At 48.8% G+C, this 23,544-nt stretch overlaps 1 protein-coding gene across 1 annotated transcript in view; it reads left to right on the top strand.

Moving 5' to 3' along the window:
• The window catches only part of LOC137345893 (zinc finger protein ZFP2-like), a 68,592-nt gene extending 46,049 nt beyond the window's left edge, over window positions 1–22,543 (top strand). The window contains exon 3 of the mRNA XM_068009138.1: window positions 12,014–22,543. Within this exon, the coding sequence (XP_067865239.1) occupies window positions 12,014–13,012 (999 nt within the window). The 3' untranslated portion in view covers window positions 13,013–22,543. The remainder of the gene's footprint in view (window positions 1–12,013) is intronic.
• Window positions 22,544–23,544: the final 1,001 nt, after the last annotated feature.

Raw genomic sequence — 23,544 nt, 5'->3', positions numbered from 1 at the left:
CAGGGTCAGTGATTCACAGGATCGGTACTGTGCAGGGTCAGTGATTCACAGGATCTGTACTGTGCAGGGTCAGTGATTCACAGGATCTGTACTGTGCAGGGTAAGTGATTCACAGGATCTGTAGCGTGCAGGGTAAGTGATTCACAGGATCTGTACTGTGCAGTGTCAGTGATTCACAGGATCTGTACTGTGCAGTGTCAGTGATTCACAGGATCTGTACTGTGCAGTGTCAGTGATTCACAGGATCTGTACTGTGCAGTGTCAGTGATTCACAGGATCTGTACTGTGCAGTGTCAGTGATTCACAGGATCTGTACTGTGCAGGGTCAGTGATTCACAGGATCTGTACTGTGCAGGGTCAGTGATTCACAGGATCTGTACTGTGCAGGGTAAGTGATTCACAGGATCTGTAGCGTGCAGGGTAAGTGATTCACAGGATCTGTACTGTGCAGTGTCAGTGATTCACAGGATCTGTACTGTGCAGTGTCAGTGATTCACAGGATCTGTACTGTGCAGTGTCAGTGATTCACAGGATCTGTACTGTGCAGGGTCAGTGATTCACAGGATCTGTACTGTGCAGGGTCAGTGATTCACAGGATCTGGAGAGAGCAGGGTAAGTGATTCACAGGATCTGTACTGTGCAGGGTAAGTGATTCACAGGATCTGTAGCGTGCAGGGTAAGTGATTCACAGGATCTGTACTGTGCAGGGTCAGTGATTCACAGGATCTGTACTGTGCAGGGTCAGTGATTCACAGGATCTGTACTGTGCAGGGTCAGTGATTCACAGGATCTGTACTGTGCAGGGTCAGTGATTCACAGGATCTGTACTGTGCAGGGTCAGTGATTCACAGGATCTGTACTGTGCAGGGTCAGTGATTCACAGGATCTGTACTGTGCAGGGTCAGTGATTCACAGGATCTGTACTGTGCAGGGTCAGTGATTCACAGGATCTGTACTGTGCAGGGTCAGTGATTCACAGGATCTGTAGCGTGCAGGGTAAGTGATTCACAGGATCTGTAGCATGCAGGGTAAGTGATTCACAGGATCTGTACTGTGCAGGGTCAGTGATTCACAGGATCTGTACTGTGCAGGGTCAGTGATTCACAGGATCTGTACTGTGCAGGGTCAGTGATTCACAGGATCTGTACTGTGCAGGGTCAGTGATTCACAGGATCTGTACTGTGCAGGGTCAGTGATTCACAGGATCTGCACTGTGCAGGGTCAGTGATTCACAGGATCTGCACTGTGCAGGGTCAGTGATTCACAGGATCTGCACTGTGCAGGGTCAGTGATTCACAGGATCTGTAGCGTGCAGGGTCAGTGATTCACAGGATCTGTACTGTGCAGCGTAAGTGATTCACAGGATCTGTAGCGTGCAGGGTCAGTGATTCACAGGATCTGTAGCGTGCAGGGTAAGTGATTCACAGGATCAGTACTGTGCAGGGTCAGTGATTCACAGGATCTGTACTGTGCAGGGTCAGTGATTCACAGCATCTGTACTGTGCAGGGTCAGTGATTCACAGGATCTGTACTGTGCAGGGTCAGTGATTCACAGGATCTGTACTGTGCAGGGTCAGTGATTCACAGGATCTGTACTGTGCAGGGTCAGTGATTCACAGGATCCGTACTGTGCAGGGTAAGTGATTCACAGGATCTGTAGCGTGCAGGGTAAGTGATTCACAGGATCTGTAGCGTGCAGGGTAAGTGATTCACAGGATCTGTACTGTGCAGGGTCAGTGATTCACAGGATCTGTACTGTGCAGGGTCAGTGATTCACAGGATCTGTACTGTGCAGGGTCAGTGATTCACAGGATCTGTACTGTGCAGGGTCAGTGATTCACAGGATCTGCACTGTGCAGGGTCAGTGATTCACAGGATCTGCACTGTGCAGGGTCAGTGATTCACAGGATCTGTAGCGTGCAGGGTCAGTGATTCACAAGATCTGTACTGTGCAGCGTAAGTGATTCACAGGATCTGTAGCGTGCAGGGTCAGTGATTCACAGGATCTGTAGCGTGCAGGGTAAGTGATTCACAGGATCAGTACTGTGCAGGGTCAGTGATTCACAGGATCTGTACTGTGCAGGGTCAGTGATTCACAGGATCTGTACTGTGCAGGGTCAGTGATTCACAGGATCTGTACTGTGCAGGGTCAGTGATTCACAGGATCTGTACTGTGCAGGGTCAGTGATTCACAGGATCTGTACTGTGCAGGGTCAGTGCTTCACAGGATCTGTACTGTGCAGGGTCAGTGATTCACAGGATCTGTACTGTGCAGGGTCAGTGATTCACAGGATCTGTACTGTGCAGGGTAAGTGATTCACAGGATCTGTAGCGTGCAGGGTCAGTGATTCACAGGATCTGTAGCGTGCAGGGTCAGTGATTCACAGGATCTGTACTGTGCAGGGTCAGTGATTCACAGGATCTGTACTGTGCAGGGTCAGTGATTCACAGGATCTGTACTGTGCAGGGTCAGTGATTCACAGGATCTGTACTGTGCAGGGTCAGTGATTCACAGGATCTGTACTGTGCAGGGTAAGTGATTCACAGGATCTGTACTGTGCAGGGTCAGTGATTCACAGGATCTGTAGCGTGCAGGGTCAATGATTCACAGGATCTGTTGCGTGCAGGGTAAGTGATTCACAGGATCTGTACTGTGCAGGGTCAATGATTCACAGGATCTGTACTGTGCATGGTCAGTGATACACAGGATCTGCACTGTGCAGGGTCAGTGATTCACAGGATCTGTAGCGTGCAGGGTCAGTGATTCACAGGATCTGTAGCGTGCAGGGTCAGTGATTCACAGGATCTGTAGCGTGCAGGGTAAGTGATTCACAGGATCTGTAGCGTGCAGGGTAAGTGATTCACAGGATCTGTACTGTGCAGGGTAAGTGATTCACAGGATCTGTACTGTGCAGGGTAAGTGATTCACAGGATCTGTACTGTGCAGGGTCAGTGATTCACAGGATCTGTACTGTGCAGGGTCAGTGATTCACAGGATCTGTACTGTGCAGGGTCAGTGATTCACAGGATCTGTACTGTGCAGGGTCAGTGATTCACAGGATCTGTACTGTGCAGGGTCAGTGATTCACAGGATCTGTACTGTGCAGGGTCAGTGATTCACAGGATCTGTACTGTGCAGGGTCAGTGATTCACAGGATCTGTACTGTGCAGGGTCAGTGATTCACAGGATCTGTACTGTGCAGGGTCAGTGATTCACAGGATCTGTACTGTGCAGGGTCAGTGATTCACAGGATCTGTACTGTGCAGGGTCAGTGATTCACAGGATCTGTACTGTGCAGGGTCAGTGATTCACAGGATCTGTACTGTGCAGGGTCAGTGATTCACAGGATCTGTACTGTGCAGGGTCAGTGATTCACAGGATCTGTACTGTGCAGGGTCAGTGATTCACAGGATCTGTACTGTGCAGGGTCAGTGATTCACAGGATCTGTACTGTGCAGGGTCAGTGATTCACAGGATCTGTACTGTGCAGGGTCAGTGATTCACAGGATCTGCACTGTGCAGGGTCAGTGATTCACAGGATCTGCAGGGTCAGTGATTCACAGGATCTGTACTGTGCAGGGTCAGTGATTCACAGGATCTGTACTGTGCAGGGTCAGTGATTCACAGGATCTGTACTGTGCAGGGTCAGTGATTCACAGGATCTGTACTGTGCAGGGTCAGTGATTCACAGGATCTGTACTGTGCAGTGTCAGTGATTCACAGGAACTGTACTGTGCAGGGTCAGTGATTCACAGGATCTGTACTGTGCAGGGTCAGTGATTCACAGGACCTGTACTGTGCAGGGTCAGTGATTCACAGGATCTGTACTGTGCAGGGTCAGTGATTCACAGGATCTGTACTGTGCAGGGTAAGTGATTCACAGGATCTGTACCGTGCAGGGTCAGTGATTCACAGGATCTGTACCGTGCAGGGTCAGTGATTCACAGGATCTGTACTGTGCAGGGTCAATGATTCACAGGATCTGTGCTGTGCAGGGTAAGTGATTCACAGGATCTGTACTGTGCAGGGTCAGTGATTCACAGGATCTGTAGCGTGCAGGCTAAGTGATTCACAGGATCTGTAGCGTGCAGGCTAAGTGATTCACAGGATCTGTACTGTGCAGGGTCAGTGATTCACAGGATCTGTACTGTGCAGGGTCAGTGATTCACAGGATCTGTACTGTGCAGGGTCAATGATTCACAGGATCTGCAGTGTGCAGGATCAGTGATTCACAGGATCTGTAGCGTTCAGGGTCAGTGGTTCACAGGATCAGTAGCGTGCAGGGTCAGTGGTTCACAGGATCTGTAGCGTGCAGGCTAAGTGATTCACAGGATCTGTAGCGTGCAGGCTAAGTGATTCACAGGATCTGTAGCGTGCAGGCTAAGTGATTCACAGGATCTGTAGCGTGCAGGCTAAGTGATTCACAGGATCTGTAGCGTGCACGGTCAGTGATTCACAGGATCTGTAGCGTGCACGGTCAGTGATTCACAGGATCTGTAGCGTGCAGGGTCAGTGATTCACAGGATCTGTAGCGTGCAGGGTAAGTGATTCACAGGATCTGTACTGTGCAGGGTAAGTGATTCACAGGATCTGTAGCGTGCAGGCTAAGTGATTCACAGGATCTGTAGCGTGCAGGGTCAGTGATTCACAGGATCTGTAGCGTGCAGGGTCAGTGATTCACAGGATCTGTAGCGTGCAGGGTCAGTGATTCACAGGATCTGTACTGTGCAGGGTCAGTGATTCACAGGATCTGTAGCTTGCAGGGTAAGTGATTCACAGGATCTGTCGCGTGCAGGGTAAGTGATTCACAGGATCTGTAGCGTGCAGGCTAAGTGATTCACAGGATCTGTAGCGTGCAGGCTAAGTGATTCACAGGATCTGTAGCGTGCAGGCTAAGTGATTCACAGGATCTGTAGCGTGCAGGGTCAGTGATTCACAGGATCTGTACTGTGCAGGGTCAGTGATTCACAGGATCTGTAGCGTGCAGGGTCAGTGATTCACAGGATCTATAGCTTGCAGGGTAAGTGATTCACAGGATCTGTCGCGTGCAGGGTAAGTGATTCACAGGATCTGTAGCGTGCAGGGTAAGTGATTCACAGGATCTGTACCGTGCAGGGTCAGTGATTCACAGCATCTGCAGTGTGCAGGGTCAGTGATTCACAGGATCTGTACTGTGCAGGGTCAGTGATTCACAGGATCTGTACTGTGCAGGGTCAGTGATTCACAGGATCTGTACTGTGCAGGGTCACTGATTCACAGGATCTGTACTGTGCAGGGTCACTGATTCACAGGATCTGTACTGTGCAGGGTCAGTGATTCACAGGATCTGTACTGTGCAGGGTCAATGATTCACAGGATCTGCAGTGTGCAGAATCAGTGATTCACAGGATCTGTAGCGTTCAGGGTCAGTGGTTCACAGGATCAGTAGCGTGCAGGGTCAGTGGTTCACAGGATCTGTAGCGTGCAGGCTAAGTGATTCACAGGATCTGTAGCGTGCAGGCTAAGTGATTCACAGGATCTGTAGCGTGCAGGCTAAGTGATTCACAGGATCTGTAGCGTGCACGGTCAGTGATTCACAGGATCTGTAGCGTGCAGGGTCAGTGATTCACAGGATCTGTAGCGTGCAGGGTAAGTGATTCACAGGATCTGTACTGTGCAGGGTAAGTGATTCACAGGATCTGTAGCGTGCAGGCTAAGTGATTCACAGGATCTGTAGCGTGCAGGGTCAGTGATTCACAGGATCTGTAGCGTGCAGGGTCAGTGATTCACAGGATCTGTAGCGTGCAGGGTCAGTGATTCACAGGATCTGTACTGTGCAGGGTCAGTGATTCACAGGATCTGTAGCTTGCAGGGTAAGTGATTCACAGGATCTGTCGCGTGCAGGGTAAGTGATTCACAGGATCTGTAGCGTGCAGTGTCAGTGATTCACAGGATCTGTAGCGTGCAGGCTAAGTGATTCACAGGATCAGTAGCGTGCAGGGTCAGTGATTCACAGGATCTGTAGCGTGCAGGGTCAGTGATTCACAGGATCTGTAGCGTGCAGGGTCAGTGATTCACAGGATCTGTAGCTTGCAGGGTCAGTGATTCACAGGATCTGTAGCTTGCAGGGTAAGTGATTCACAGGATCTGTCGCGTGCAGGGTAAGTGATTCACAGGATCTGTACTGTGCAGGGTCAGTGATTCACAGGATCTGTACTGTGCAGGGTCAGTGATTCACAGGATCTGTACTGTGCAGGGTCAGTGATTCACAGGATCTGTCGCTTGCAGGGTAAGTGATTCACAGGATCTGTCGCGTGCAGGGTAAGTGATTCACAGGATCTGTACCGTGCAGGGTCAGTGATTCACAGGATCTGTAGCGTGCAGGGTCAGTGATTCACAGGATCTGTACTGTGCAGGGTCAATGATTCACAGGATCTGCAGTGTGCAGGGTCAGTGATTCACAGGATCTGTAGCGTGCAGGGTAAGTGATTCACAGGTTCTGTACTGTGCAGGGTCAGTGATTCACAGGATCTGCAGCGTGCAGGGTCAGTGATTCACAGGATCTGTAGCTTGCAGGGTAAGTGATTCACAGGATCTGTCGCGTGCAGGGTAAGTGATTCACAGGATCTGTAGCGTGCAGGGTCAGTGATTCACAGCATCTGCACTGTGCAGGGTCAGTGATTCACAGGATCTGTACTGTGCAGGGTCAGTGATTCACAGGATCTGTACTGTGCTGTGTCAGTGATTCACAGGATCTGTACTGTGCAGGGTCAGTGATTCACAGGATCTGTACTGTGCAGGGTCAGTGATTCACAGGATCTGTACTGTGCAGGGTCAATGATTCACAGGATCTGCAGTGTGCAGGGTCAGTGATTTACAGGATCTGTAGCGTGCAGGGTAGGTGATTCACAGGATCTGTAGCGTGCAGGGTCAATGATTCACAGGATCTGTACTGTGCAGGGTCAGTGATTCACAGGATCTGTACTGTGCAGGGTCAGTGATTCACAGGATCTGTAGCGTGCAGGGTCAGTGATTCACAGGATCTGTAGCGTGCAGGGTCAGTGATTCACAGGATCTGTCCCGTGCAGGGTCAGTGATTCACAGGGTCTGTCCCGTGCAGGGTCAGTGATTCACAGGATCTGTACCGTGCAGGGTCAGTGATTCACAGGATCTGTACCGTGCAGGTTAAGTGATTCACAGGATCTGTACTGTGCAGGGTCAGTGATTCACAGGATCTGTACCGTGCAGGTTAAGTGATTCACAGGATCTGTACCGTGCAGGTTAAGTGATTCACAGGATCTGTACTGTGCAGGGTCAATGATTCACAGGATCTGTACTGTACAGCGTCAGTAATTAAGGATCTGTGAAGTACAGGGTCAGTAATTGAGGATCTGTGAAGTACAGGGCCAGTAATTCAGGATCTGTACTGTACAGGGTTAATAATTCAGGATGTGTACTGTGCAGGGTCAGTAATTCAGGACTGTACTATACAGGGTCAGTAATTCAGGATGTGTACTGTACGGGGGGGGAGGGGTGTGGTGGCTGGGTGCAGTAGTTCAGAGGATCTGCAGTGTGCAGGGTCAATGATTCACAGGATCTGCAGGGTAAGTGATTCACAGGATCTGTACTGTGGAGGGTCAGTGATTCACAGGATCTGTACTGTGCAGGGTCAGTGATTCACAGGATCTGTACTGTGCAGGGTCAGTGATTCACAGGATCTGTACTGTGCAGGGTCACTGATTCACAGGATCTGTACTGTGCAGGGTCAGTGATTCACAGGATCTGTACTGTGCAGGGTCAGTGATTCACAGGATCTGTACTGTGCAGGGTCAGTGATTCACAGGATCTGTACTGTGCAGGGTCAGTGATTCACAGGATCTGTACTGTGCAGGGTCAGTGATTCACAGGATCTGTACTGTGCAGGGTCAGTGATTCACAGGATCTGTACTGTGCAGGGTCAGTGATTCACAGGATCTGTACTGTGCAGGGTCAGTGATTCACAGGATCTGTACTGTGCAGGGTCAGTGATTCACAGGATCTGTACTGACCGCCTCTACATTTCGCAGGCGTACGTCTCCCGCGTTTCGGCGGCCTCCATGCGGCTGGTGCCGTGCTCGGACCACCGCCTGGTGTGGGCGGAGTTCACTCCGCTCCGCACGCGGGCGGGGTCCGCGTACTGGCACTTTAACATCCGGCTGCATTAGGACGTGCGATTTCGGAACTCGTTCTGTTGATTCTGGGCCGACTGGAGAAGGAAGCAGGGGGGCTTCCCCTCCTTGACGCTATGGTGGGATGTGGGCAAGACTCACATCCGCGTCTTCTGTCAGGAGTATACGAAGGGGTCGACCAAGAGGCGGGAAGCCGAGATCGGGCGCCTTGAGAGGGAGGTGCTCGACTTGGATTCCCGCCTCGGTCATGCCATCACGGATCCGGACCTGTGGCAGGCGTACAAAGAGAAGAAGGGCGCGCTGAGGAACCTGCAGCTCATAGGGTCCCGAGGCGCGTACGTGAGGTCGCGGATCCAGATCCTGGAAGATTTGGACCGCGCCTCACCCTTCTTCTACTCGCTGGAAAAATGGCGGGGGGTCCGTAAGCAGCTCGTCGAGCTGCTGGCCGACGACGGATCCTCCATCACGGATCCGGAGGGAAGGGGCCTTCTGGTCCGGACGTATTACAGTGCGTTGTTCTCTCCGGATCCGTCGAGCGAGGATGCGCGCAGAGTTTTGTGGGAGGACCTGTCGCAGGTCAGCCCAGAGGGCGCCGAAGGATTGGAGGCTCCGCTCACGTTGGCGGAGCTGACTGGCGCCCTCCCCCAGCTCTCGAGGGGCAAATTCCCAGGGCTGGATGGGTTGACCGTCGAGTTCCTCAGGGCGTTCTGGGACGTCCTGGGGGACGATTACGCGCGGGTCCTGGGGGAAAGCCTGGCGACCGGGGAGATGCCCCTCTCGTGGCGCAGGGCGGTCATCGTCCTGCTGCCGAAGAGGGGCGATCTCCGCCTGCTTAAAAACTGGCGTCCGGTCTCCCTCCTCAGCACGGATTATAAGATCTTTGCCCGGGCTGGCCCACATGATCCACCCCGACCAGTCCTGCACGGTCCCGGGCCGGTCCATCCAGGACAACATCCACCTGGTCCGGGACCTGATCCATCTTTCCCAGAGGACTGGTCAGTCGGTCGCCTTTCTCTCCCTCGATCAGGAGAAGGCGTTCGACAGGGTGGATCACGATTACCTTTTCGGGACTCTGCGCGCTTTCGGACTCGGGCCGCATTTCGTGGCCCGGGTCTGACTTTTATACGCCGCCGCAGAGTGTCTAGTCAAAGTTAACAGGTCCTTGACGGCGCCCCTTCGATTTGGGAGAGGAGTGCGTCAGGGGTGCCCCATGTCCGGCCAATTGTATACCATCTGCGTGGAGCCCTTCCTGTGCCTGCTTCGCAGGAGGTTGACGGGATTGGCTCTGTGCGAGCCGGCCATGCGGGTCGTCCTCTCGGCTTACGCCGACGACGTGCTCCTCGCAATCACAGATCCCGTTGACTTGCGGAGGATGCGCGACTGCCAGCAGACCTTTTCTGCCGCGTCCTCCGCGAGGATCAATTGGGAGAAATGTTCCGGACTCCTGGTTGGTCAGTGGCGGGTGGACTCCCTGCCGGAGTAGATGACACTTTTTGCGTGGAGCACCACGCACCTCCTCTATCTGGGAGTCCACCTTAGCCCCGCTGAGGAAGCCTGGCCGGCAAACTGGCAGGAGTTGGAGGCGAAAGTCACCGCTCGGCTGGGGCGCTGGACAGGACTGCTCCGAGTGCTTTCCTACAGGGGCGTTGGTCATAAACCAACTGGTGGCCTCCATGCTGTGGTACCGGTTGGTCACTTTGGCCCCGCCCCCTGTGTTTGCCACCAAGATCCAGAAGAAACTCGTCGATTTCTTCTTGGGCAAGAGGAAACACTGGGTCTCTGCCACGGTCCTGAGTCTCCCAATCGAGGAGGGCGGTCAGTCGCTGGTGTGCGTCCGCACCCAGGCTGCGACTCTCCGCCTTCGGACCCTGCAGAGATACCTGTACGTCGAGCGTCCTCCCAGATGGTGTGCGCTGGCGAAGTATTTTTTCCGCTAGTGTCACTGCCTTCAAGACGACACGCAGCTCCCGGTGGAGTCCGTTAGCCGCGCCTCTCTGAGGGAGTTGCCTGTCTTCTACCGGGATCTTTTCCGAGTCTGGAACATGGTCGCCTCCAGTCAGGGCGCTCCCCCGCCGGCGGAGGGGAGCGCCTCGGCTGTCCGGGCGGCCGGCTCCGGGGACGGTCCGGCGGGCGGAGGAGTAGCCGAAACCCCCGGGACGCCCCTCACTGCGGGTGGCGAGGGGGCTCGGGAGTGCGGAGCGATCCCGGCCGAGCTGACTCCCGCTCGGCCGGAACTGCTCATCGGACCCAGGCCCCGAAACCCTCCTCGGGAGCCGGTCCCGCACAACCCGAGCCGCCTCTCGGAAACGCCCTCCGTGCCATTCCAATCGGCGCGGAGGGGTTTCCTGTACGGGCTGCTCCTGCACACTCTCCGCTTCCTCGCCCTCGTCAGCCGGCCGGACACGCCCTGGCGGTCCGCGTTGCCATCTGGCGGCGAGGGGAAACCCCGATGGAGGTCTCTCCACGTGGGAGTCTTCCCCCTTTACATCGGGGACCTGGGGTGGAGGGTGCTGCACAGAGCAGTCCCGTGCAATAGGCTTTTAAGTAGGTTCACGGACTCCCAGGCCACCTGTACTTTCTGCGGCCTGGACGAGTGCGTGTTCCACATTTATACGGAGTGTGCGAGGTTGCAGCCCCTATTTGAGTATCTGAAGGGGATGCTCCTCAAATTCTGGCTGCACTTCAGTCCCACGCTCCTGATCTTTGGGCACCCGGTGCGGAGGGGCTTGGGCCGGGAGGAGGATCTCCTCGTCGGTCTGCTCCTGGGCCTGGCCAAGGTGGCAATTCACAGGTCCAGGTTGCGGGCCGTCGGGGGGTCCGTCCTCCCCGATTGCCTGCCCCTCTTCCGCGGTTACGTTCGCGCCCGGGTGTCCCTGGAAAAGGAGCATGCGGTGTCCGCCGGTACGCTTGAGGCCTTCCGCGACCGGTGGGCACCGCAGGGACTGGAGTGCATCGTTGACGCCGAGAATGGCATTTTAATTTGAGATTTTTGTTGATTTCTCTGGTTTTAATAAAGTTATTTTAAAAATATAAGTGTGCATATAAAGGGGGCCTGAGGACTAAAGGCCCCCTCGACATAAAAAATATATAAAGGGGGCCTGAGGAATAAAGGCCCCCTCGACATAAAAAATATATAAAGGGGGCCTGAGGGATAAAGGCCCCCTCGACATAAAAAATATATAAAGGGGGCCTGAGGAATAAAGGCCCCCTCGACATAAAAAAAACCAGGATCTGTACTGTGCAGGGTCAGTGATTCACAGGATCTGTACTGTGCAGTGTCAGTGATTCACAGGATCTGTTGCGTCCCGGGTTTGGTGAAGACGACAGGTCTGTCATGTCCCGGGGTCAGGGGAGATGGCAGGTCTGTCTTGTCCCGGTGTCGGAGAAGCCTGCGAGTCTCTGGCGTCCCGGGGTCAGCTGAGTATAACTTTGCCGTTCAGGGTCAGGAGTGCGGGGGATCTGTACTGTACTGGGTCAGTAATAGAGTATCTGTATCATGCATGGTCGGTAACTCAGGACCGGTACCGTGCATGGTCGGTAACTCGGGACCAGTACCATGCATGGTCGGTAACTCGGGACCGGTACTGTGCAGGGTCAGTAACCTGGGATCTGTACCATGCAGCGACATTAATTCAGCAGGTTCTGCACTGTTTAACCCAATTCATTTGTGTTAAAATGCAAACATACAGTATAATAGAGGAATGTCCATGGCTGTGACCACTGCCCCCCCCCCCTCCCCACCCCCACCCCACTTGGCTGTAGCAGTGTCTCCTGTGATGCCTGTAGCTATATTCCATGAAAGATCATTATCCATTTCCTAACAGCTGCTGGTGAATTCACTGGTTCTTTTGTTCTTGTTTGGTAGACAGTCTGTACTCATACTTTGGAACAAAGGATCAATATGGAAGTACAGAAAGGAACTGAAAGGTTAACCAGTGATAGATGTGAATCATCTGAAGCAGCTGGACCCAGTCAGCCGGTATCTGGGAATCGGAAAATGGATGCTTTTCAGTGCAATGTGTGTGGAAAGGGATTCCGCTGGCCCAGTCTGCTGGACACACACCTGCGTGTTCACACCGGAGACAAACCCTTTGAATGTACCGTGTGTAAGATGCGATTTTACACATCCAGCGAGGTGACCAAACACCAACGGTTTCACACAGGAGAGAAACCGTTTGAATGTACCGTGTGTAAGAAACGATTTCACACGTCCAGTAACTTGATCCAGCATCAGAAAATTCACACGGGGGAAAAACCCTTTGAGTGTCCTATATGCACAAAGAAATTTTACAGGTCTTGTGACTTGAGCAAACATCAGCGAATTCACACAGGAGAAAAACCTTTTGAATGTACTGTGTGTAAAAAGAGATTTCACACATCCAGTAACCTGATCCAACATCAGCAAATTCACGCTGTTGTGAAACCTTTTGAATGCACTGTGTGTAAAAAGCGATTTTATACATCAAGCCTCTTAACACAGCATCAGAAAATACACACAGGAGAGAAGCCATTTGAATGTACAGTGTGTAGAAAGCGGTTTTACAGATCTGGTTACTTGATTGAGCATCAGCGAATTCACACAGGAGAGAAGAGGTTTCAATGTACAATGTGCAAGAAGAGATTTCACACATCGAGCAACTTGAATAAACATTCGAAAATTCACACTGGAGAGAAGCCATTTAAATGTTCAGTGTGTGAAAAGAGATTCTATACATCCAGTAATTTGACACAGCATCAGCAAATTCACACTGGGGAGAAAGCATTTGAATGCCGAGTGTGTAGAAAGAGATTTAAAAGTTTCAGATACCTGTTGCAGCATCAAACAAAACACACTGGGGAGAAAACCTTGAATGTGCTGGTTTAGACTGGGGATTGCTGCCTGCAGTTGGTGTATTTTTGCCTTTCCGATGAATTTTGCTTTTCAGTGTTTCAATTTCCGACACTGTTTTGCTTCAGTAAATTTCCCTTCTGCAATGGTTGTGAAGATATCACAGGGTCAGATCCCTGGCAGACTAGGCTCACAATTCCCGAATATCCAGAATCCAAGTTAAATGCGAATAGTTTGAAGAGCACGGGGGAATGGAACAACATGGATTGCTCTTTTGGCCTGCGGGTGGACAATTGACCAGCCAGTCTTCTATGCTGTAAATGCAGTGTCAGAGTTTGCAGCCGATGGTGTCTGTGCCAGCTGTTTGCAAGAGGATCACTCAGAGGCTTTCTCCATAGCCCTCCATCATGCTCTGTCTCAGACATTCATCCCAGTTTCCCCCAAACAAATCTCTGTCTCAACCACCCCATACGGCAAAGCATTACATCCTCAAACAACCCTCTGTGTAACGAAATGTCACCCAACCCCCTCCCCTCACCCCCACTTTCTTAGTCACCATTTGAAATTGATGACTTTCATATCATTATATTAAATTCTACAATTGTACATAATTGAGTCTCTCAAAATCCAAAACATAGTTACAGTATTCACTTTACAGTGTTCAACCAGGACTTATTTCTCCGTGTCTCCCGCCCTCATTTGTGCTAAATTCTAAAATGGCTGCAGTAAGGACTGATATAAATGTGACAATGTGCCAAGGATATTACTTATTCCAGCTCCCAAGAGAGAAATATTGAATAACAGAATGAAAAAGCACTTGTCAGTAGATTTGAAGTTGTTGGTGCGTGTGTGTGTGTGGCAGAATTTGACTCCGTTGTTGGGGAGGATCTGACAGTTTTCGATTTCAGTGGCAGAAACAAAATAACGATTACTGCCCGCAGAAGGTCAGACTTGGCATCCCAAATCAATTTGAATTTGGTCAGGGTAGACCACGCTCAGTTTCTTCTGGTGTCTCACCCCGTGAATCTTTTTACTATCATCTGAAGCAACAGTGTTTCAAACAGCCGCTTCCCACTGCTGCATGACCTTCAAACAATAGCGTTCTGCCGGTGCAGTTTTTATATTCATCCATTGTGATTCCCTGGGGAGTATCCACATGCTGAATAACTTGTCTCCATGTGGAAACCCAGTCATCAGCAACAGCTCTTTCAATATTGCCTCAGGAAACAATTAAACTATTGGAATTCACACCTCAAGGCTTTGCCAACAGAAATGTCACCTTTCACCCATCTCAACACCTAGATCTCAATTTATTGCTGACTATATCCGTGTCCGGTCCTGTTTTTTTGTATATCTGTATGTCCATGTGTTTTTGCTGCCACTTCAGACCCAAACCCATCAATTCAATTTCCTCTTTTCTCTTTATCCATCCTGTTAACCTGCCTCCTTTCTTTCCTCTGTCCCCGGGTACTGTACCCTCACAAACCACTCATTGTCTTTCCTACTCTCCTGCCGCCGTCCTAGTCTTGACTTCTTCTTGCCTCTCGGGATTTTCTGAAGGGCCTGCCGAGGCACGCGTTGCTGCCTCCAAACAAGCAGCGAACAAGATTGCCCCATTCAACTCTGTCCGCACCCTGCTTGCCTGCCAAGGGCTAATCTTGCCAAGCCTCCTTCCCTTCCCTCTGATCACTGCCATTGCTGGCCCTGTGGACTCTGCCCTGCATCGGCTATCATTTAAATGTCTTTGACAGACAACTGGTTTATTGATCCATTGGGTGAATCGTATAAAGCATAATTGGGTCCTGTACGCCATTGTTAAAACTGCCCACTATTCAAAGATTATCCAGGAAGGGAAAGATTCTTCACCACAAACTGTCTTTTAAACCACCCACAACTTCAAGAACAAAGAACAGTACAGCACAGGAACAGGCCATTCGGCCCTCCGAGCCTGCACCGACTTTGATGCCTGTCTAAACTAAAACCTTCTGCTCTTCCGGGGTCTGTCTCCCTCTATTCCCATCCTATTCATGTATTTGTCAAGATGTCTCTTAAAAGTCACTATCGTACCTGCTTCTACCACCTCCCCCGGCAGCAAGTTCCAGGCACTCACCACCCTCTGTGTAAAAAAAACTTGCCTCGCACATCCCCTCTAAACTTTGTCCCTCGCACCTTAAACCTATGTCCCCTAGTAACTGACTCTTCCACCCTGGGAAAAAGCTTCTGACTATCCACTCTGTCCATGCCGTTCATAACTTTGTAAACCTCTTATCATGTCGCCCCTCCACCTCCGTCGTTCCAGTGAAAACAATCTGAGTCTATCCAACCTCTCCTCATAGCTAATGCCCTCCAGACCAGGCAACATCCTGGTAAACCTCTTGTGTACCCTCTCCAAAGCCTCCATGTCCTTCTGGTAGTGTGGTGACCAGAATTGCATGCAATATTCAAAGTGTGGCCTAACTAAGGTTCTGTACAGCTGCAGCATGACTTGCCAATTTTTATACTCAGTGCCCCAACCGATGAAGGCAAGCATGCCGTATGCCTTCTTGACTACCTTATCCACCTGCAAAGTGTGAGGAGCCCAGAGAATTTTTGTCTCAGATTCAGACCATCTGTTCAGCTGCCTCTTGCTTCCCTCCATTCCCCGAGCTCACTGTGTCAAGCTTCCTCTAAGGTTATCTCTGTCCTACCCCTGAATTTGCATCTTTCTCTGGTTTTCATTGTATCTCCCCTCATGCCTTCTTGTTGATGAGACCCTATTCTGATTAAACTACTGACCACCCAACTCCCCTTCCTGGCTCCCAGGTTAGCTGCTATTAACTGTTCTTTCTCCTCAAGTACTGTTTCCTCCCTCCTTCAGACCTTTTGTCATCACATCTTTCCTCTTTAACAAAAAATACCCTTAACCCCTCTGTCCTTGCAAATTACTGCCCCATCTCTAACCACCCCCACTTCTCTCCAAGGTCCTTGAGGATGGTGTCGCTTCCCAAAGTCATGCCCATCTTCCTTGGAACTTCATGGTTGAATCCCTTCAGCCAGATTTCTGCCCTCCTGTGGTACCAAAACAGTTCTTAACAAAGTCATAAATGATGTGCTATGTGACTATGACCAAAGTAAACTATATCCCTCCTCTTCTTTCTCTACCTGTCTCATGAAATTCTGCTCCAATGCCTGTCCGGCTGAGTAGTCCTATACTCTCTTTTGTTCCACTTTTACCTAGCCTGTCATTGCCAGAGTGTCACCTGCAGTTGCTCTCTTCCATGATCACTGGTGTCCCCCGAGGAACTACCATTGTCTCCCTTCTATTTCCCATCTACATGCTGTCCCTCAGCAACATCATCTAAAAACATGTCAGTTTGCGCAAGTATACTGATGATACCCAGCTCTACCTCATCTCCACTTCTCTTGACAACCCCCCCACTGTCTCGAAACTGTCAGACGACCTGTCTGATATCCAGTACTGGATGAGCAGATATTTTCTCCCAACCGAATGTTGGGGTGACAGAACCAATATTTTCATTCCCCACCACAAATTCCCCCAATTCCATCCCTCTCCATGGCAACTGTGTGCGTCTGAACCAGACTATTTGCAACCTTGGTGTTGTATTTGACCCTGAGATCGTTTTACCTTACATCTGCACCATCACTACAACTGCCTATTTCCACATCTCTCATATCCCCTGATTCTATCCTCATCTCAGCTCATCTGCTGCTGAAACCCTCCTCATGTCTGGACTTGACTCTTCCAATGCACTCATGGCCAGCCTCATTAGTTTTACCCTCCAGAAACTTGAGGTCCTTCAAATATCTGCTGCCTTTGTCCTAACTCCCACTCACCCTTCTCCCAGTGCTCACCGATCTTCGTTGGCTCCCGGTTAAGGTATGCCCTGATTTTTAAATTCGCATTCTTGTTTTCAGGTCCTTCCATGGTCTCGCCCCTTCCTATCTCCGTAATCTCCTCCAGCCCTCTCACCCTCCGAGATAGCTGCACTTCACCAATCCTACTCTCTTGGGCATTCCTGATTTTAATTGCTTCATTATTGGTATCCGTGCTTTCAGCTGCCAAGGGCCTAAGCTCTGGAATTACCTCTCTGCCTCACCACCTCGCTTGCCCCCTTTAAGACACTCCTTAAAACCTACCTCTGACCAAGCTTTTGGTCATCTTGCCTAATATCTCCTTGTGTGGCTCGATGTCAAATTTTGTTTGATAATGCTGCTGTAAAGCACTTTGGAGCATTGTATTATGTTAAAGGCAGTACGTAAATGCAAGTTGTTGCTGTTAATAATTGCAGGAGCAGACTGGAATTTGCAGGTACTCCTATGCAAGTATAGCACTGTAGGACCAATCAGTGCTCCCCTTTTTTCCACAAGGGGTAACTTTTTACTTTTAAGTGATTTGAGGATTTCCAGCCCCACTCTTCGCTGCAGGGAACCGTTTCATTAATAGAGAGATACAGCACTGAAACAGGCCCTTCAACCCACTGAGTCTGTGCCAACCATCAAGCACCTATTTATACTCATCCTACATGAATCCCATATTCCCTACCACATTCCCCCCCCTTCCCTCAATTCTCTTCTCCCCCCCCCCCCCCGCCACCTTCCCTCAATTCTCCTACCACCTACCTACACTAGGGGCAATTTACAATGGCCAATTTACCTATCAACCTGCAAGTCTTTGGCTGTGGGAGGAAACCGGAGCACCCAGCTGAAACCCACACGGTCACAGGGAGAACTTGCAAACTCTGCACAGGCGGAACCCAGAACCGAACCTAGGTCGCTGGAGCTGTGAGGCTGCAGTGCTAACCACTGCGTCACCACCTAGCCTGAGTCCTGAATTTGCAGTTTACTAGTTTTGACATGTGACCTCAACTTGCTGTCACAATTATGTTCCGCATTTACCTTACCATTTCCTTAACTATTTCATAACTCCATTGAGATCACCTCTACAGACCTATAACTCAGGCCTTCAACCCAAGGGTTCAGCCTGCACTTTTTCCACCGCTTCTGTCTCAATCATCAGATTTGGAGACAGTTCTCTAGCAGTGGTCTCACCGGAGCACACTACAGTTTCATCACAACCTGTATCCTGCTGCTTTGGGTATTACTGTTCCCTATCCTGTTGGTTTTGCTATCTGCCACTCTGCATAGTTTGGACATGGTGATGGTTCAGTCTCCTAGGAGTCAACGACCACTTCAAAAGAAGGATGAAGATTTCGTTGGATGTGATGACTCATTGTGAAAGTCGATTTCAGTATTTTGTATTTGCTGAAACTAACTGGCAGTGTTGCAGCAGAGAGGCTCAATGTGTCCATCCTTAAATCTAGTGTTGTGATTTCAGATCAGTGCATCTTAGGGTTATAGCCAGTACTAGTTATACTCTTCTTTTGGAATGTTACATTGAGTATAAAAAGTATGAACTTTATTTATTTGGAATGTAATGAGTGTGTTATTAAGTATTTAGTGGTTGTATTGACAGGGATGTCCATCTGTAAGATACTGTATTAAAGGTATTTATCTCCCTTTCTACCACTGCATATCTATCCTAATTTTGCTATGTAGTGACGCCTATGCAGCTTGAGTTTCTATGTATCCATTTGGGTGTGCGTTTTGGCTGCTGCTCTGAACTAAGCCCTTCACTTCTGTTTCCTGTTTTTGCACCTTTTCTCTTTACCCCTCCTAGGCTCCTCACTCTTGTTATCATGAATTCTGTCATTTCTCCCCTCTCGGATACTCTGCTCCTGCCATTTCTGTACCCCAACCTTTCAGCACTCCTCGATCTCCCTACTCACCTGCCGCTATCCCAGGCTTGACTCCCTCTTTGATAAGCCCACAGCTTCCCTTGTGCCTATGTCATCCTGGAAAGCGTCCATCGAGGCACTTGTCGCTGGCTCATTGCAAGCAGCAACTCCAACTGCCCCATCCTACTCTCTTACTGACCTCCCCATCCAGTATGCCCGCTGGAGACTAGTCTTTCCTACCTCCTTCCCATTCCATTGACAGCTCCCAGCTATGAGCCTTTGGACTTCTCCAGTCGACCAGTCATCATCACCCTCCAGAACAAGGCCCTTGTCATCCATGAGTTTATTGTGGATTATGGCATTAATTTTATGACCTTGACGGGAGATTGGTTGGCTGATGATGACACCTTTCTCCCTAAACGAAACCTCCCTGACTGGCTATAACTTCCAACAACAGTCCAGGCCAAACCTCCATGGTGGCGGATTATCCCTTATCACTAAATCATACCTTGGTCTGTTCCCCTACCCGTCTGGCACCTTCTCCTTTGGGCATTGACTTTGTTCCACCCTTCTTGCCGCCTTTAAAATCCTCTTCTCTCCCACCCATTCAAGTACCATGCCAAGTTTCTCACCTAGATAGCTTCACTGTTTTCCTCTCTGAGTCTCTACACCATTTGACTTCTCATCCTCAGTGATTTCAGTCTCCACCTTGCCCTCTCCTCTATGTTCACTGCCCTCCTATCCTCCCTTAATCTTTCCCTCTATGTAAACTCCCCAACCCATATTCATGGCCACCCCTCGACTTTTCCATCTCATCTGCCCTCTATTCCAGTGTCAGTCCACAGATAAGATCACTTCCTTCTATTGCTCTGCACACACATTTCCACCTCCTCCTCCCAAATGTAATTGCACAGAGAGTTGTCAAGCTCTGAAATTAACTTCCAGGTTAGTGCTGGAAGCCAAAACCACTTTAATGCTGAAGATTAGATCCGATAGGTGGAAGTTGGGTAAGTGATTGAGGGGATATGGAAACAGTCTGAGTGCATGTGAACTATTTGCTGTTGTGGTAATGAACACCCGTACTGACTGACTGAGCCCAAAGATTTGTTTAACTTCTCTGTATTTCTGTAGTTGGAAGAACAAATGAATGTGGGAATTTGCAAGTAAAATCTTAAAGAGGAAATTAACTTTAGCTATGATTTTCTGGACTTTGCTCGAGAATAAACATGGTTTAGGTTTGTGTTAAATTACATCAGGCTTTCAGTAAAGTGTTGGATGAAAGAGTTTGAGTTTGAGATTTCACCACGATTTCACCACAGGGTTCGGTCCTCGGGCCTCAACCATTTACAATCTAAAAAATGACTTGGATGCGGGGTTAGAAGGGACTATAGTCAAATTTGCAGATGACACTAAAATAGGTGGGATAGTAAGTTGCAATAAAGAAATAAGAAATCTACAAATGGATATAGATAGATTAGATAAATGGGCCAAAATTTGGCAAATGGATTTTAACATGGATAATTGTGAGGTTATCCATTTTGGTCAGAAGAATAGAAAGGCAAATTAGTATCTAAATGGAGAGAAACTTCAGAGTGCTTCAGTTCAGTGGGATCTGGGTGTCCTTGTCCATGAATCGGAGAAAACTAGTTTGCAGGTGCAGCAGGTGATAAGGAAGGCAAATGGAATTTTGGCATTTATTGCTAATGGAATAGAGTATAAAAGTAGGGAAGAGTTGCTGCAACTGTACAAGGCATTAGTGAGACCGCACCTGGAGTATTGCGTACAGTTTTGATCCCCTTACTTGAGGAGGGATGTAGTTGCTTTGGAGGCAGTTCAGAGGATGTTCACTAGATTGATTCCAGAGATGAGGGGTTTGTCTTATGAAGACAGATTGAGCAGTTTAGGCCTTTACTGTCTGGAGTTTAGAAGAATGAGAGGAGATCTAATTGAGGTATATAAGATGATTAAGGGGATTGACAAAGTAGACGTAGAGAGGATGTTTCCTCTGGTGGGGCAATCTAGAACGAGAGTTCATTGTTTCAGGATAAAGGGTATCAGATTTAAAACAGAGATGAGGAGAAATTACTTCTCTCAAAGGGTCGTGAGTCTGTGGAATTCACTATCCCAGAGTGCGGTGGATGCCGGGACATTGGGTAAATTTAAGGAGGAGATAGACAGATTTTTAATTAGTAATGGGTTGAAGGGTGATGGAGAACGGGCAGGAAAGTGGAGTTGAAGCTGAGATGAGATCAGCCATGATCGTATTGAATGGCGGAGCAGGCTCGAGGGGCTGAATTGCCTACTCCTGTTCCTATGTCTTATGATCATGATATTTAATGTGAGCCCGATCGTTTTCAATTCACCAACTTGGGTGAAAACATTTCTCCAGTTAGTTCATTAAAAGTTTTCTCTAGTCTGCGTTCATAATTAAATATCTCTCATTGTTGTTAACATCTTAACTCGGTCATTGTTAATACCTGTTAACACATCAAGTTTAACTGGGCATTTATCGTATTGCTGTTTGTGAGACCTTGTGTTCAGATTTGCTGTCAGACTTACCTCCAGGAACCCTAGCGACTGCAATTCAAGAGCAAACCAATGGTAATGAAGATCTGTGACAGCTTTGGAAGATGTGATGTGCTGTATAAATGGAAGATCAGAAGTTTCATGTCTTTCAGCTGCTCAATCCATTTCATTTCATTCTGCAATGTATTTTTCCTATTTTCTCTGTGCCCAATCTACTAAAATGTCAACATCCTCCTGAAATCTCTTACACACCAACTGATAGTGAATTCTTTTCACTTGTACATTTTGATAATTTGTCCAGTACAAAGCTCCAGTGTATTTGTGTTCTGGGAATAACACTTGTGCTGAACCATTCACGGTGACTCCTCTATGTCTCTACTTTGAGGCCCTGTGACCACCGGTGACAACGCTGTGACCTTCTAGCATCATAGAATCATGGAATGTTTCATGGCACAGATGGAAGCCATTCGGCCTGTCCAGTCCCATGCCAGCTCCCTGCAAGAGCATCTCGGCTAGTTTCACACCCCCACCCTTTCCACATAACCAGGCACTTTTTAAAAAATCTTCAGGTGCTTATCCATTTCCCTTTTGAAAGTCACAATAGAATCTGCCACCACTACACTCTCAGGCTGTGTATTCCAGGCCCTTAACCACTTGGTGCATTAAAAAAGTCGCCTTTGGTTCTTTTACTGATCACCTAAAATCTGTGTCCTCTGATTCTCGACAGCTCTGCCAAGGAGAACAATACCTCCCCATTTTGATTTTGAACACCTCAGTTGAATCTCCTCTTAACCTCTTTTTTAAGGAGAACAATTCCAACTTCTCCAATCTCTCCTCAAAAATGCCATCCCTCATGTTGTATGATTGTTTTAAGAGTGATATAACCATCGTCACTCTGCATGATAACACCCTGGACAAAGGTTCTGTATATAGTTTGCTCCATCTTGTATGTACCAGTTTAGCTGTTAATAAACCTTCCAGAGATCTTCAAGGAACTGGAAACCATGTACCTCACTGTGTTGCTCAAGATAACACAAAGAAACTCATGATACATCACTCCTGGAATCATTCTCATAAATCTTTTCTGCACCCTCTCCAATCCTTCACAACCATCCTAAAGTGCAGTGCCCGGAATTGGACGCAATCCTCCAGTTGAGGCCGAACTACTGTTTTATAAAGTGACCTGTGACCTCAGTCCCTCCATCTATTAATCAGTATTTTCTGTTGAATGTCCTGAATCAACTTTGTTCTCAAACTACCGGATTCATTAATACACTGTCAGTCTGTAGCAATCAGTACGCACAAAATAAACTGTATTTTCCTGAACAGGAGACTCTTTTATGTGTTTTCAAAGAATGGTGTCGAATTTGAACAACACCATCTCTGTATTCCTGTAATCAATTGGTGTATTGCCAACTGAGTATTAATTTTACTCTATATTTAGAGTGATTGCCCCACCTTTCCTTTTGAACATAGGCGTTGTAACTGGAAACACAGTAAAAAACTAACTTGCATTTGTATAGCACCTTTCACAAAGAAAAAGTTACCAAAAGGAACCATAGAGACATAATCAGAAATAAATGTTTGCTGGGACATAGACGATGGTTGGTTAAAAATGACCATTGATATCTTGATGGGTCTGGATACAGTCGATAGGGAGAAACTGTTCCCATTGTGGAAGGACCGAGAATCAGAGGAGACTGAGTTTAAGTGATTGGCAAAATAAGCATTGGTGACAGAATGAAAAGCTTTTTACACAGTGTGTGATTAGGATCTGGAATGCACTGCCTGAGAGTAGAGTTATAGAGTTTTACAGCACAGAACAGGCCCTTCGGCCCAATGTGCCTACGCCGACCATCAAGCACTCGCCCAAAACTAATCCCACTTCCCCACACTTGACCCATAGCCTTGTATGTTATGGCGTTTCAAGTACTCTTCTAAATACTTCTTTAGTGCCGTGAGTGTTCCAGTATGATGAAGGCAGATTCAATCTGTGCAGAGTTTGCAAGTTCTCCCTGTGACCGAGTGGGTTTTCGCCAAGTGCTCCGGTTTCCTCCCACAGCCAAAGACATGAAGGTTGATCGGTAAATTGTCTCGAGTGTAGGTAGGTGGTAGGGAATATGGGATTACTGTAGGGTTGGCATGAATGGGTGGTTGTTGGTCGGCACAGACTCGATGGGCCAAAGGGCCTGTTTCTATGCTGTATCTCTAAATAAATAAATAAATCGTGGCTTTCAAAAGAATTGAATGAGAAAAAAAATGCAGTGATACAAAGAAAAGGCGGGGGAGTGGGACTAGATGAATTTC

This window comes from Heterodontus francisci, chromosome 29, assembly GCF_036365525.1.
Source record: "Heterodontus francisci isolate sHetFra1 chromosome 29, sHetFra1.hap1, whole genome shotgun sequence".
Classification (NCBI taxonomy): Eukaryota; Metazoa; Chordata; class Chondrichthyes; order Heterodontiformes; family Heterodontidae; genus Heterodontus; species Heterodontus francisci.
Note: the sequence above shows the minus strand (reverse complement) of the source record. Positions and strands in the feature narration are given on the sequence as shown.